This window comes from Nelumbo nucifera, chromosome 7 (genome assembly GCF_055504915.1).
Source record: "Nelumbo nucifera cultivar China Antique chromosome 7, China Antique-T2T, whole genome shotgun sequence".
NCBI lineage: Eukaryota > Viridiplantae > Streptophyta > Magnoliopsida > Proteales > Nelumbonaceae > Nelumbo > Nelumbo nucifera.
In genome coordinates this window covers 22,759,613-22,773,670 of record NC_142655.1, presented here as the reverse complement: position 1 = coordinate 22,773,670, position 14,058 = coordinate 22,759,613, and the positions used below count along the sequence as shown (strand labels likewise).

The 14,058-nt window shown below is 37.5% G+C and overlaps 1 protein-coding gene across 1 annotated transcript in view; it reads right to left on the bottom strand.

Moving 5' to 3' along the window:
• Positions 1–14,058, bottom strand: part of FUS12 (proteasome family protein) — a 34,052-nt gene continuing 19,994 nt past the window's right edge. The window contains exons 4-12 of the mRNA XM_010253447.3: positions 11,527–11,767; positions 11,377–11,451; positions 11,152–11,286; positions 3,049–3,236; positions 2,141–2,209; positions 1,938–2,028; positions 1,687–1,821; positions 541–653; positions 1–403 (exon numbers count right to left, since the gene is read on the bottom strand). Of these exons, the coding sequence (XP_010251749.1) occupies positions 313–403; positions 541–653; positions 1,687–1,821; positions 1,938–2,028; positions 2,141–2,209; positions 3,049–3,236; positions 11,152–11,286; positions 11,377–11,451; positions 11,527–11,767 (1,138 nt within the window). The 3' untranslated portion in view covers positions 1–312. The remainder of the gene's footprint in view (positions 404–540; positions 654–1,686; positions 1,822–1,937; positions 2,029–2,140; positions 2,210–3,048; positions 3,237–11,151; positions 11,287–11,376; positions 11,452–11,526; positions 11,768–14,058) is intronic.

The window sequence follows — 14,058 nt, the reverse complement described above, 5'->3', positions numbered from 1 at the left end:
ACCAAATGAGCCATTTCGTTACACACGAGCTTTACTTGAACCAAATGAGCATTTCTTTTCCACCACAATACCTTTCCAATCCAATCAACCACCCAAAACCAATATATAGAGACATAAAGATTCAAATGTACATGTTACAAAGTTCACTTGCAATAACAAAAACCCTCTTGTTATTCACAGCTTGCCTAACTCCACTGGAATGTAAAGGAATGGTCGAAGCGTAGGGAAGATCAATCCAAATTAACCACATCACAGAATTCCAAAACTGGGGCCCTTCGACACAGGAGGAAACATACCACCTAAATATGTATCTTATCCTATTCGGTTGCTGACAGTCTGATACAGGGACCTAAGTTGTGTGTTCCATTTCTCTATGGCAGCATATTTTTTCATCCCCTTGGACCTGTGACATTTTCCCAAAATAAAGGGGCACATATGGAAACAAAAAAAAAATCAGTGAAGTTGATAAAATGGACAAAAATGAATAAATTAGTACTTTAGAAAAAGAATGGAAATGAAATAGAAAGAAAGATAGATGACCTGTCACCACGCTCTAAGAGTCGGTTTACTTGATCGATGTGCCCTTGAATACGGTTATCCAAAATTAATGAAACCAGCAACTGCTCAACATCTTTCTCTGGCACATTGAGCTCCTGAATAGCAATTAAATTTAGCAACTTGGAAATTTATATTATAGAGCTCACAAACATGTCATAAATTCTACAAATTTGACGAATAACAAGATGTGACTAAAATAAGAGAAAATTTTCAACCACTGATCTACCATATCCAAGAATCAACCACCTGAGATTGTGATGTGTGATCCAGGGGAAATCCCAGCTGATGGTCATAGGAGGTTTCTTCCAAGACTGAAGGATCGTCTTGCTGGTCTGGATTCGAGTATAGTTGGTGGGTGGATGAAAGACTAATGTAGGAAACAGAATAAGTTAAAGAGTAGGCCTCCAAGATGAACATCTTATTCTCTTGGATTCCTAGATTTCTAACACCATTTTGGGCTAAGCTGTAACTATAGTGTGTTTTCTTTCTTTCTTTTTTTCCTTTTCTTGAGGTTCTTTGTTGCTCTTGGAAGATAAGTGTGTTTGTCTTCCTATTGTAAATATTCTATTGATGAGTTAATGAAAGTGTTATTGATAAAAAAATAAAAAAAGATTTCTAACACCGTTGAGTCTTCAACTAATGATTTGAAGAATAATGAAATGCCAATGCTTGGAGATAGTGATCACTGGTCCAAGGGGAAATCCCAGCAGGCATAGGAGGTTCTTCCAAGACTCTGATCTGATGGATGTCTTGCTGGCCTAGATTTGCATCAAGTTATTTGATCGATGAAAACTTAATGTAGAACCCCAAAGAATGGACCTTTATACATGTCTCATTCTCTCAAATCCCTTGGTTGCCAATATCCTCGAATCTTCAGAACTGGTTATTTGAATGATTATAAAATGCTAATGGTCTTCTTTCTAAGCCGTTTTTTCTCAATATATTTATGTGGCTGCTTGGTCCAGCAACATAAAGAAACACATCAATCTTGGTGAAGGCATTGGCAGAAATTTCAAAAGCTAATGATAAAGTAGAAAAAGATAACTATTTACTTATCTAAAATGAAAGGATAAACACAAGAAGCAAAGTAATTGAATGCCAACATCTGAGAAGATTTGGAAGTTCAACCTTCGATATAAAAGGAATCCGGATTCTTGTATAAGGTTTGATCAGCTTAAGCAACACTTGGGTTCTTATATTCTTCAACAGATCCTCAATATAATTTCTGATGAAAGGATCATCCATTATTGTCCTTCTATTACTCTGGGCAACCAAGGCATTAAACAGCAGCACATGTCAGGGAAAAAGGACAACAAAGGAAGAGGAAACTACAAAAGAAATATTCAGTAACAAGTCATCACAAAATGGAGTTCTGTAACCTTAAGGATCTTTTCAAACTCCAAGATTTCATTCCGTTGATAAGCTGCTATCAGATTTGTCATAGCCAGAATTTCAGGATCATTTTTGTACCTACAGATTTCAAAAGAGACAAGGAAAATATACACATAACAGCACATAGTGAAAGAGATTCAGAAATGAATACAGCAGGTTCAGGATTGAAGAGTGAAGTCCCAGAACTTACGGCTTTGCCTCCTGTCCATCAAAAGGGTTAACTTCAGATTCCATAAGCATGTTGGCCAGAACCAAGTATCTAAGAACAAAAGAAGCATCAATAAATATAAAAATAAAAATAACAGGAGCAAGAAAATGATAAGTTCCAATATTGACTCCTATCACCATAGTTTTAAATGACTACCCAGAAGAGAGTTAGGTTGGACCATCCAATCTATTCAGGATAACCACCATACAATGGACCAGTCCCCTAAGGTGCCTATAGGTGCCTATGCACAATTACCAAATTAATCTGTAAGTAGAAGCCATGCCATTGTCAGACGGTTTTTGGTGTAAATTCCTTATCTGATACCTTGCTAAGCCATGTGATCCAAAGTGGGTATCACAAATGGATGCTGATATAGGCATTGAAACAAGTTTCATGGATACAACTCTTCATTTCTCAAATTCCAGGACAGTATGGGTTCTGATATTTTATTCTGATATAGGCATTTAAACAAGTTTTTAAGCTACTTATCTTTGTTAAAGTTGTTGCTAGTGGAACTCGAGCAAACTTGTAATAGAAAAGTGATACTTCATAGGTATTCATGCAGTAAGAGGTGTAGGTATAAATATATCACATCATGCACCACTGATCATGCCAAGCACACCAAGGCATCTAGGTATCATAGGTCCCCCCCTCCCCCCTATAGGAGTTTACATGATTTCCTTTGTTGTCTAATCCTACAGCCAACATTCATGCAGGTGTGACTCAAGTGTTTCAGATTAGCACCCCAGGTCTTAGAAGATCCTATAGAGCAGCCGAGCAGGGAAAGAAGGTAGGCTACTGGTTTCCGAAATCATTTATTTGTATCTATTATGCCTACAAGTAGAACATTATAAAATAAATGGAAAAAGAACAATTCCTCCAAGCCATACTTCAAGCATTGGATGCGTCGCTGATTTCCAGCTTCATCATAGTTCTTGAAGGCTTCAAAGAAATCTGTGGCTGCTTCTGCCCATTGGCGTTCTGCCATATGCATTTTCCCACCACATTCATGAATAATCCCCATGATCCGTGGATGAGGTATTGCTGATTTGATTGACAGTGCTTTCTGATATAGTTGCTGCAATAAATCCATAACTTGGTTACTACAAAATAAAGAATGGGATATTTTGATAGTGTTTTCTGATATAGTGCTGCAATAAATCCATAACTTGGTTACTACAAAATAAGAAATGGGATATTTTGAACAGTGCTTTCTGATATAATTGCTGCAATAAATCCATAACTTGGTTACTACAAAATAAAGAATGGGACACAAGGAAACAGGAAAGATTAGGCAGAGAAATGACATTAAGTCTACAAAGGGATATTTTGTTCATTTTTTAGCACAAATGGATATACTGAAATTCCAAAAAGAACATTGACTTATCCATTTCAAAAAGAATAGAACTACAGTCCCTATCAGTTAACAACGGGTACATTCAAATCTCAAATTAAATTGTGCATAATTGGTGGAGTGACAAAATTGACCAACATTGTATCCACAACAAGCACAGAATTTCAACTATTCTTTAGCCATCTTTTGATACAGGTAACTTTTGACTCATTTGTCAAACTTTGCATATTCAATCTGATATTTAAAGGCCAGCCTTTCTTGCTTAGCTTTCATCCTAGGTTTTACCAGAACCTTTAAAACCATTAGTTGCCTCTTTCTTTTGACCAATAATAATTAGGAACTTTATTAATGAAAGTAAGTCACTCTGGCATATAAGATGTACAGTTACAAGGGAGCAGAGAGCAAACCCAATTACATTTCAGAACCCTTAATCCATTGAAAATCCCATACATATTAAAATTAACTCTAAGAGTATCTACCTGATCTCATTATCTGTCTACCCACTCCCTCATGCAAGGTTATCTACCAAAGAATGATCTAGGGATCGACGAGATATCTGCTAAGCACATGATACTTCAAAAGCTTCCTTTACCATCCAAATCCAACCGGATTTGAAGATCTTGGACCAGATTTAGATTTGATCCAACTTCACTTCATTTTTAAAATAAATAAAAATTAAAAAAGAAAATAATTACTTTTTGACATATATAATAAATTAATATAAATACGAAACATTGAATATGTATATACATAAATTTATAATAATATATAAAATTATGTATTTTATATTTATATATAATTATATAAATTTTATATATTAAAACCAATGTTTATTTTAAAATAATCAGATTCGGATTTTAATCAGATTGGATGGAGTTAAATCCGCATCCAATCTGATAATGTAAATAGATCATCCGAATCAGAGACAATTTGATTGGATTTTGGGATTTTGGAATCCATTAACAGAGCCCAACCCTTTATCCAGCTTAAGTAGGGATAGGCTTACACCAAATTTCTTTCACAGGAAGTCCACCCCTTGAGCAATAGAGGAGGCAAGGTACTTGTAAAAGGAAGAGCAAGTGAAAAGGCCATCTGGGGAGGCCAAACAGATTCTAGAGCCCTCAAGGGAAGGGTCCAAAGAAACTTGCCTTAGAGTGTCTAGAAGGTGGATCAAGGAAAAACATTCATTTTCCCTAATCCCTCTTCTGAACCCCAAGTTCCAGTCCAACCCAGCTAGAGGTGTTCCCATTCTGGAAATCCTCTCTCCCCCCTTAAGGAGAGACATAGCAATGAATTCAGGACATTGGTCTTTAAGTGGAACTTCACGCACCCACAAATCTTCCCATAACCGAATTTTGTCACCCCTTCCCACATCAAACCTAGTGGAATTAAGTAAGATTAGGTACACTTCATGAATTTCTTTCCAAGGGGAAGCCGAAGAAGAACGAGAGGCTAAGTTAGCATCCCAACCATTGCCTTCCATCCCATGAATGCTCACCATTACCTTGTGCCATAGCCTATCACTCTCAAAAGGGAATCTCCATAACCACTTACCTAATCAAGCAGCATTTCAAGAGACAAGGTTTCCTATCCCTAGACCCCCATTTTTCTTTAGGCTTACTGACCTGTTCCCACTTAACCAGGTATCCTTTTTGTCCTCTCCTGGTTCCCAAAGAAAGTCCCTCGTGTATATTTCTAGTTGCCTTGCTATTTTAACCAGCATATGAAAGGTGGAGAGGAAATAAATGGGAAGCTTTGCTAGTGTGCTTCCACTTGCAGAGAGCTAATTTCCTAGCAAATCTCTCCTCTATTGGCTTCTAAAACCCATCAGGCCTTGGGCTCCACCTAATGGCAAATCTAGGTATATTACAGGCAATTCCTAACTTTGCACCCCCAATAAATCCATGAACCTTAGCAATTCCCCTTCCTTCAAATTGATCCCTACAATTCCGCTTTTACCCCAATTGATCCTCAACCTCAACAGGCTTCCAAAATTGTCAATCACCATCTTCAAGTTTTTTACCATCAAGTCAACATCCTCGCAAAAAAGAATCGTATCATCCGCAAATTGAAGATGAGAGACAACCACTTCATTTCTACTAATCCACCCCTTAATCAGTCCTCCTGAATCTGATTGCAACACTCTCTACAACTAGAGTGAATAAGGAGATAAGGAGTCTCCTTGCCTAATTCCTCACTTGGCCAGGAAGACATCTTTGGCCACACCATTGATGAGGATTGAGTAGTCCACTGAGCTAACACATTCTTCAATCCACAACCTCCATTTAGCCCAAAAACCAAGCCTTTCTAAGATATCCAATAGAACCTTCCAGTCCAATAGGTCATAGACTTTCTCTGAATCCATTTTACAGACTAAACCCTTCTCCCCTCCTTTCCTCTTTTCTACAACACACTCAATTGCTACTAAAATTTGATCCCCAATTTGCGTCCCTTCCACAAAAGCACCTTAGAAGGATGAGATCATCGAGGATAACACATTATTAAGCCTCTCTGACAAAACATTTGACTCCCAATTAGGCTTATTGGTCTAAAGTCTTTTGGTGTTTTAGCCTCTCTCTCTTCTTCAGCACCAAAGCAATAAAAGTGGCATTAATCCCTGATGAGACCTCCCCTTCATGAAAGAATTCATTGAAGATTTCTAGCAAACCTGAGCTCAAAAAATCCCAACACTCCTAGTAGAAAGCCATTGAGAAGCCATCCAGTCTCAGGGCTTTGGATCTCTCAATCGAGAGCACTACTTCCTTGATCTCTTGTAGAGAGAGACTTCTTTATAACAACTGAGATTGTTCCTCTGAGTTCTGTTCCAATCCAACTTTGCCAATCTAGTACTAGCCCCAACTGAGTCAAAATAAATTGATTTGAAGTGATCCACAAAGATTCTTGTAATCTCATGGCCTTCTCTTATCACCTGACCCTCCACCTCTTGATGATGTTTTTCTCCTTCTACCATTTGCAATTGTGTGGAAATACTTTGTATTACCATCCCCTTCCACTAGACACTTACACCTAGATTTCTATTTCCAACAAATTCCTTCCTTAGAATCTTCTCTTGTTCCTATTTTTGATTCCATTTTTCCAATCTTTCATCATTTGGCAATACTCTCAGAGCCTCCTTCCTATCCAACTCCTCAATCCTTGAAGTTAGCTTCTCATTAATTTCTTGAACCCTTCCAAATTGCTCTTTATTCCAGCCTTTAATTCTTACCTTCAACCTCTTAGCTTCTTAGCAAAACTCTCCACAAAGTTACAACCTCTTAGCTTCTTACCTTCCACAAAGTTCTCCCCACCACACCTTCAACCTCTCCTTGAAGGATCTTCAAACCACATATTCTCAAACCTAAAAGGTGAAGGGCCTCCTCCAAAAAATTCATTTTCAATTCAGCTAGGGCAACAATCTGATATTACTCTAGGCAAAGCTCTTGACACTAGGGTTCCCCACATTTCCTCCCAATCATGTGAAATAAAAGGAATCTATCCAATTTTGAGCAAGTTGGGGGGACTAAAAATTCGACCAAGTAAAAACCGTTTGCAATAGGGGAGTTCTCGTAACTCAATGGAGTCAACTAGATCATTAAATTTCCTCATACATAGAAAGGGCCTTCCCAAAGCCCCCTAATTGCAAACAGTTCCTCCCAAAACAAGGCCCTATCTCTATGTGATTTGGGCTCATAAACATTTGTCAAGGCCCACTCCCATCCAAGGCTCTTTTTTATTTTTAGGGAAACAGAATATTGACTAAATAGCTCACTAAGCAATCCATTTCCTCATTCCTCCTAATAGTAAGGATCCCTCCCGACTCCTGAGGCCCCCTATGCAAAAGGCCAGCTAAGGCCCCTAGATCCCCAAATGCCCTTAATCCATTTACGATCTATTGACGACAACTTGATCTCTTGAATCCTGACAATGTTTGGTTTTTCTTTTCTAAAAAAACACCTAGCCAGCCTTCTCTTTTTTGCACTTTGTCGAGAGAACAGTTCATTTTTTATGGAAAGAATGGTTCATGACAATAAAATTAGGCACAAGTTTTAGAGTCTTGTCCCCTACCTTTCGATGGAGAGAATGGTTTATTTTGCTTCAATAATTTTGACTTGACCAATGCCACATCATCATCTTCTTCCACCCTCTGTAATTGTTCCCATATCAGAGCTTCTAGCAACAACAATACCAAGGTGTGTAGCTTATCTTATCAATTTCTAACTCCACCATGACTTGAGAGGTCAAAGTCCTCCATTGTTTCATCGCAAAGGGTTACCACATTCTTGAAGGTTTCCTAAGACCACATATGAAATGGGATTCCTACTACTTTCACCCAAGGGGTTCTAGACTGTTCTACAACATTTGCGCACGGATTCCATTTCCCGACCATCACTAAACCTTCTGATGTCTGGATTGGGAGAGTATGAGTTTCTTCTTCAACTTTACAAACTTTCTAAAAGGACTTTACCTTTCTTTTGCCTTCCTGAAAAAGTGTCCTTCATGTTTCAGACGCAGATTGATTTCCTCAGTCAAACTACTCCAACTTTTCACCTTCTTGTTTATATAGGACACTAACTTTTTTTGCCACTCCAAAAGGCTTCGATTTAAGTTACCATAGATCTTTCATGTATCCCCCTCTCTCACCGATGACTGTTATACTGCGGACTCTAGATATCTTTTGAAAACTCGTCATCTTTCCATTGAAGCTCCTATAATGCCTCTACAAACCTAGTCCAGCCTTTACCTTGTTTTCCACAAGGGACACATATCAATTTTTTTCTTCCCTCCCTGAACTATTCCACTGTTGTGATAAACCAACCCTTTGTATTATGTCTCAACTCCGCTACATACATCTTCCCGCCCCTCTTCAAAGTATTCTTATAGTTTTGCACTTTTATCACCTCCAAAGCCACGCATCAATTAATCCTTTTAGCCATGCTACCAACTCTTTCTAGAGGTAGATGTTAACACTCTTGTCTTCTTTCTCTGCTTTGGTCTTTAGATTCACTATGCTCCTTGTTTTCATCTCTTCGAGCTTGAAATGTGCTTCAATGATAACCTTCTTCCCATTGCTTCAAACTTGGCCTCCATCTCACTGATGGTTCCCATGGAGTTATTATTAAGTTGAAGCTTGATATTAGAAGTAGGAGGTGGAAATGTTTGTCCGGAGGGGGTTTCATGTGAGCAGATCGAAAGTTTCTGGTAAATTCCTGGCAGAAAAAATATTTTTTTTATCAGCAATACAAAAATCAATTCATTAATTTTAAAATGAAGAAATACAACAAGTTGTGGGCAGAGATAACAAGACCAAGAAGAACTATCCCAATATTTACAAAATAGCCCAAAACATGGATTGTCTCTGAATTCCTTGTTTAGATAAACCATCAGCCATATTGTTTGCAGATCTCCTAATCCACTTTATTCGGATCATCATGTCTTTAGATATCAGTTTGAAGCGCCTGAAATCATTCCTTAGCTGCAATATTACTCCTTCCCCCTTTTTCAGCCAACCCACAACTATTTTGAATCACCTTCAATAATCGTCCTGTCAATCCCCATTTCTTTAGCTTTGTCTACTGACTCTACTCCATACACTGCTGCCATCAGTTCTGACCTCACCACATCTCCATTCTGAACAGGGCCTGAAGGCATGGCTAGAGTGTTTCCATTTTCTTCCCTGATTACTCCACCAATACCCGATGGTCCAGGATTGCCCATGCAGCTTCCCATCAAAATTTAATTTCTTCAATCCAGCACATGGAGGTGACCAGGCCTCTTGTACTTTTTGTAGAGGAAGAGTGAGCTATTGGTCCCCACAAGTTGAAGAAATCTTCAACCTTAAAGTCAGCAAAGAGCTTTATAGTTTCACCCAATGTGCCGCCCTTAGGTGTATAACCTCTATCACAGCTTCCTTACTCCTTTCTTTGTCTTCAAAGATTCTTAAGTTCCTTTCTTCCCAGATTGTCCAAACTACTGCTGCTCTAGTGCATCTCCCCAATAACCTGTCTCTTCTTTTTGAGCAACTAAAAATATGAGAGCTAAACAATCCTTTTAGACTATCAGGAAGAAGCCATCTACAACCAAAAAGAGACGAAAAACACTCCCAAATAAAGGTAGCAAAAGGACAGGATATTAAGAGATAAAAAACAGCCTCATCATACAACTTACACAAGAAGCACCAGCTTGGGGACAAGCACCAATTTGGCCTTTTCCTCTGAAGCAGATCATAGGTGTTAATGGAACCATGATACACTTCCCAATAGAAAGCATTGACTTTCAGAGGCATAGGCCAAGACCAAATCTCCTTAACAGGGAAAGGAGAAGGGGAGGTGGCAACAAGAGAATTCAGAAAAGACTTGCAAAAGGGGAAGATCAAAACAAAATAGAAGACTATTGGGCAAGGATAGAGAAGCTTAATGCTAGAGGAAGGAACTAAGATAGAAGAGACAGGGGTATAGCATATAGATAGGGGTTTGAGATTAGAAGAATTTAGGATGGAGGCAGACTTGGAAAGGTGGGTTCATTTAAGTGGAAAGAGACAGGTAGGAAAGGAAAGGGTAGATGAATGTTCACAGAAATGTTCAAGCCCTATTTGGCTAGATTAATTTATGGGGTGGCTTAGCATGTTTGTTGCTATGTATGATAGAAAATTTAAGTATTTACTTGAATGCTGGTTACTAGGGTGTGTTGCTTGGTTTTTGGATAATCATGGGGTAGTAGTTCTTTGTGTTCTCTTAGTGGTGACTTCTCATCACTTCTTGTTCTCTTTTTAATGAATTTTTGTTTTACCATTAAAAAAAAAAAATACTTCCATCTAATCCCACAAGGTGCATAAGCACAAATGACATTAATGACTTGATTGACTTCCTCTTCTAAAAGAAGTTTAATTAAACTGTCTTAAATGTGATTCTTTTGATATTTATATAATTTCATTATTAGGTTTTTTCTCTACTATTTTCCCTGCCCATTTCTGCTACTGATTTTCCTGTGCATTACACTGTATACCCATCTATTCATTTAGATTCCCCCTTTTCTTCTTGGCTCTTCTCCACTTCATTATGTTGCTAATTCCATGTACTTGTAAGCACAGTAGGAAATTCTTGCATCCATCTCTTCAGTGCACATATCAAAAATCTCCAAAGAATATTGAAAAATATAGTTATGGAGCATTAGTTACATCTCCATCATAAACCCTTTGCATCTTCCCAACAAAATAAAATAAAATATGAATTTGTGTATCACAAGGTTACATCCATTGTTTGTAACTTTGGACATATCAAAAATCTCCATTGATTTATTAGATGCATGTGAAACAAGCAAGAGGATTTATACTGTTATTTCTTTATAGTCGCTATCCTCTTCAAACAATCGATCAAGTAAAGAGAATGAGCTAGGCCTAAAAAGAGAAAATAAAGCAAAGGTTCATGTGAATATCTGCATCATATGCAGAATTCTTTCTCCTCCCCCTTCACCACCTTTAGATATCAGTTTGAAGTTTACCTCCATATTGCAAGGCAAAGATTTTAACTTATTTATGTTATAGGCTTATAGCAAAAGAAATACCAACAGTTGATTAAATCACATTATGGAAAATATAATATTTAAAATGATGCCATGAAGCAATCAATCAAGAACTCCTTACCTTGAGTTTTTTATTGTTCTTGGTCTCGGTGTACATTTGAATCTCAATTGCATAAACCTCCAAAAGCTGTGTTCCTTTCTTCTGATCATCAGTTCCATCTTCTCTTCGACAAGATTTGTGAAGCTCCTTCAAAATCTAAGTTTGTTCCAGAAATGATTATGCTACCATCCAGTATAAATTAGTATGAGAATTAGATGAAATGTATTATCTTACTCAACAAAATACCTTATTCATTCGTGCATATTCACCCATATCAAACCAAATCTTGCAAAGCTTAAGATTTGTTTTGAACCACAATCTCTGCAACAAAGAACAGCAAATCAAACTTTGACACTGGAAAGTACTACAATAATATAGCCAAGAAAAGCCTCTTACCTCATTCTTTGCCTCTTCAAGGGCTTTCAGAGTGGTCTGATAGAACTCTTGCAGAAGATCAAAGTTCTGACTAGCTGATCCAGAAACAAAATCCATGATGTTGTTTATACATTTTTCACTATAATTTCGTGTTACGGCTGATTTAATATATGTCAACATCACTCTATAAGCTTCCATCATCTCTTTGTATCTCCCTAGCCGATAATAGAGCTTAACAGTTTGCTTTAAAGCCTTGAATCCCCTGACCGAAATGGAAGAAGAATAATGATAAATCATGCAAATGGTAGTTGAATGCAAGTAGTTAATATTTCTCAACCAAGGCTCGTTAAGTTTTGACAAGAAGCAAAAAAGCAACTTTCCAAAAACAATGAAATCTAAAAAGCTGCTAGAAATTATATAATGCATAAACTAGTTTTTTTTTTTTGATGAATGCATAAAATAGTTGAGGGATGTGTTCCACACAACTTTAGGCAAAAACTGATACACAATGATCCATAGGCACACGCACAGCTCTAGGCAAGAACTGATGCCAACTGCCAAGCCAACCCACACTTTTATGGTGGCAATCAACAGGGTCAATCACACGGTGCAGTGGCTTCCCTTAAATGGGCATAGGACCTTTAATTGGTTATCATCCTTCCCACGCTAATCTCTTTTATCTCCAGTTTTCAAGATATATGCATGACCAGACTAATTTTTTCATACTCTAGTTTGAAATCAGATTTTTAGTAATTTACTTCCCATTCTATAATATAATGAACCTGATCTTACCTTTAATAATAATATTCAGAAATTCGGTTGACAGTATACTTAAGTTTGTTTTCTTATTGGTATTTCAAGTTGATTTTCAGAACCGTAGTTAGTAGTTTCCTAATCATCTAAACCCTAAATAATCTCTGCCAAATCCAATAAGTTTCCATTAGTTACCTGCTATACCACCTCAATTATGGACATCTTTTGACCGTAGAGAGATACTGGCTTGGCTTAGCCATGGAACAGCTCCTTTTCTCTAACTTCCATAGTAAAAAAAATAATGTAATGATCTGTTACCACTATATATATATATATATATATATATATATATATATATATATATATATATTCTCTGTTTTTCTAACACAAACCACAAAGCCATGGTCTTTATCATCTAAAAGTAAAGGAATGCATGGCACATCCCATATTTGATAAATGGGGTACATCCCCAATGAAAGAACAAAACCACCGGTTTAAAACAGCAATATTAGCACAAATGGTTCAAAGTGCTCATGTAGATGCCCATTATCTGCTGCATGTTATGGCACTGGATCGTAAAGCAAAGGTCATTGTGTCAGGGGTAATGACTTTTCTTCATATTTGCCTTAATTATCACTAAAATGGAGAGTTTGAAGTCAACCAGAAAATGAACCATCATAATGGAACAGTGACATATGATCAGCAAGAACCAGTAGGATACTGATGGTTAGAAAACAGTGACAAACTCATAGGTCAATGAAAACCCAATCTGAGCCAAAGTACTATGCTGCAACAACAATCTATCAGGAATGCCTCTTTTTTTTTATTTGAAAAGTTACTTTATTATCAAAATGTAAGCAAAGATACAGGATCCTAAAGAGAGGCATGGGATGCTACCTCTCTTGAAAGTAAAAGTGTAATAATCAAATCATTACAAGGTTGCCCAATACAGATGTTCCCTCAAGACCCCCTGTTTAGTGAGACTATCAGCCATAGTATTTGCTGACCCTCTCACCCACCATGTACTAACATTCATATTGCTTGTTAACCAGCTTGCCTGGAAGTCCTTGTAGCACCAAATTACCGAGCTCCGGTCTATTAACTAGCCCACAACCACCTTAGAATCTCCTTCAATTAGGAGATGCTCCACTCCTATTTGATTTGCTATCTGAAAACCTTGTAGAGCTGCAAAAAGTTAGCCTTGATTGAGTCTCCTATTCCCACTGGACCAAAGGCAAAGATATTGCTGTCCTTATCTCTCCAAAAGTCGTCAAAATAAACACAGCGAAAAAAATTCAAAGTTTTCAGCCAGTTAATGGCCCTTGTTAGGATACATTTCTTAACAAGTAAGAGGCTTATTTCCTTTTCTTGAAAGATCCTTGCAATTCTTTCTTCCCAAATTGTCTAAAGTGCAGCAGCTCTAATACATTTCACATAGTCTTCCCTCCTCTAGTGGGCCATACAAAGGTCAACAGGTCAAAAAGCAAACTTACATTTGAAGGCCGGTTCCACCTGCATCCAATCAAGGCAAAAATCCAATCCCAAATAGCCACAGCAAAAGAATAGGAAGTTAGTGAATGGAAGCAATCCTCACCATTTTCTTTGCAAAGAATACACCAGTTAGGGGATAGGCATATGAAAGGCTTTTTCTTCTGCAAACAATCTAAAGTATTGATATTCTCATTAAACACTTTCCAGCAGAACAGAATAACTTTATGAGGAATGGGTCTAATCCAAAACTTTTTGACTGGACAGACAACTTGAGCAGGGGGAGAGCAAAGTGCCTTGAAAAAAGAAGCA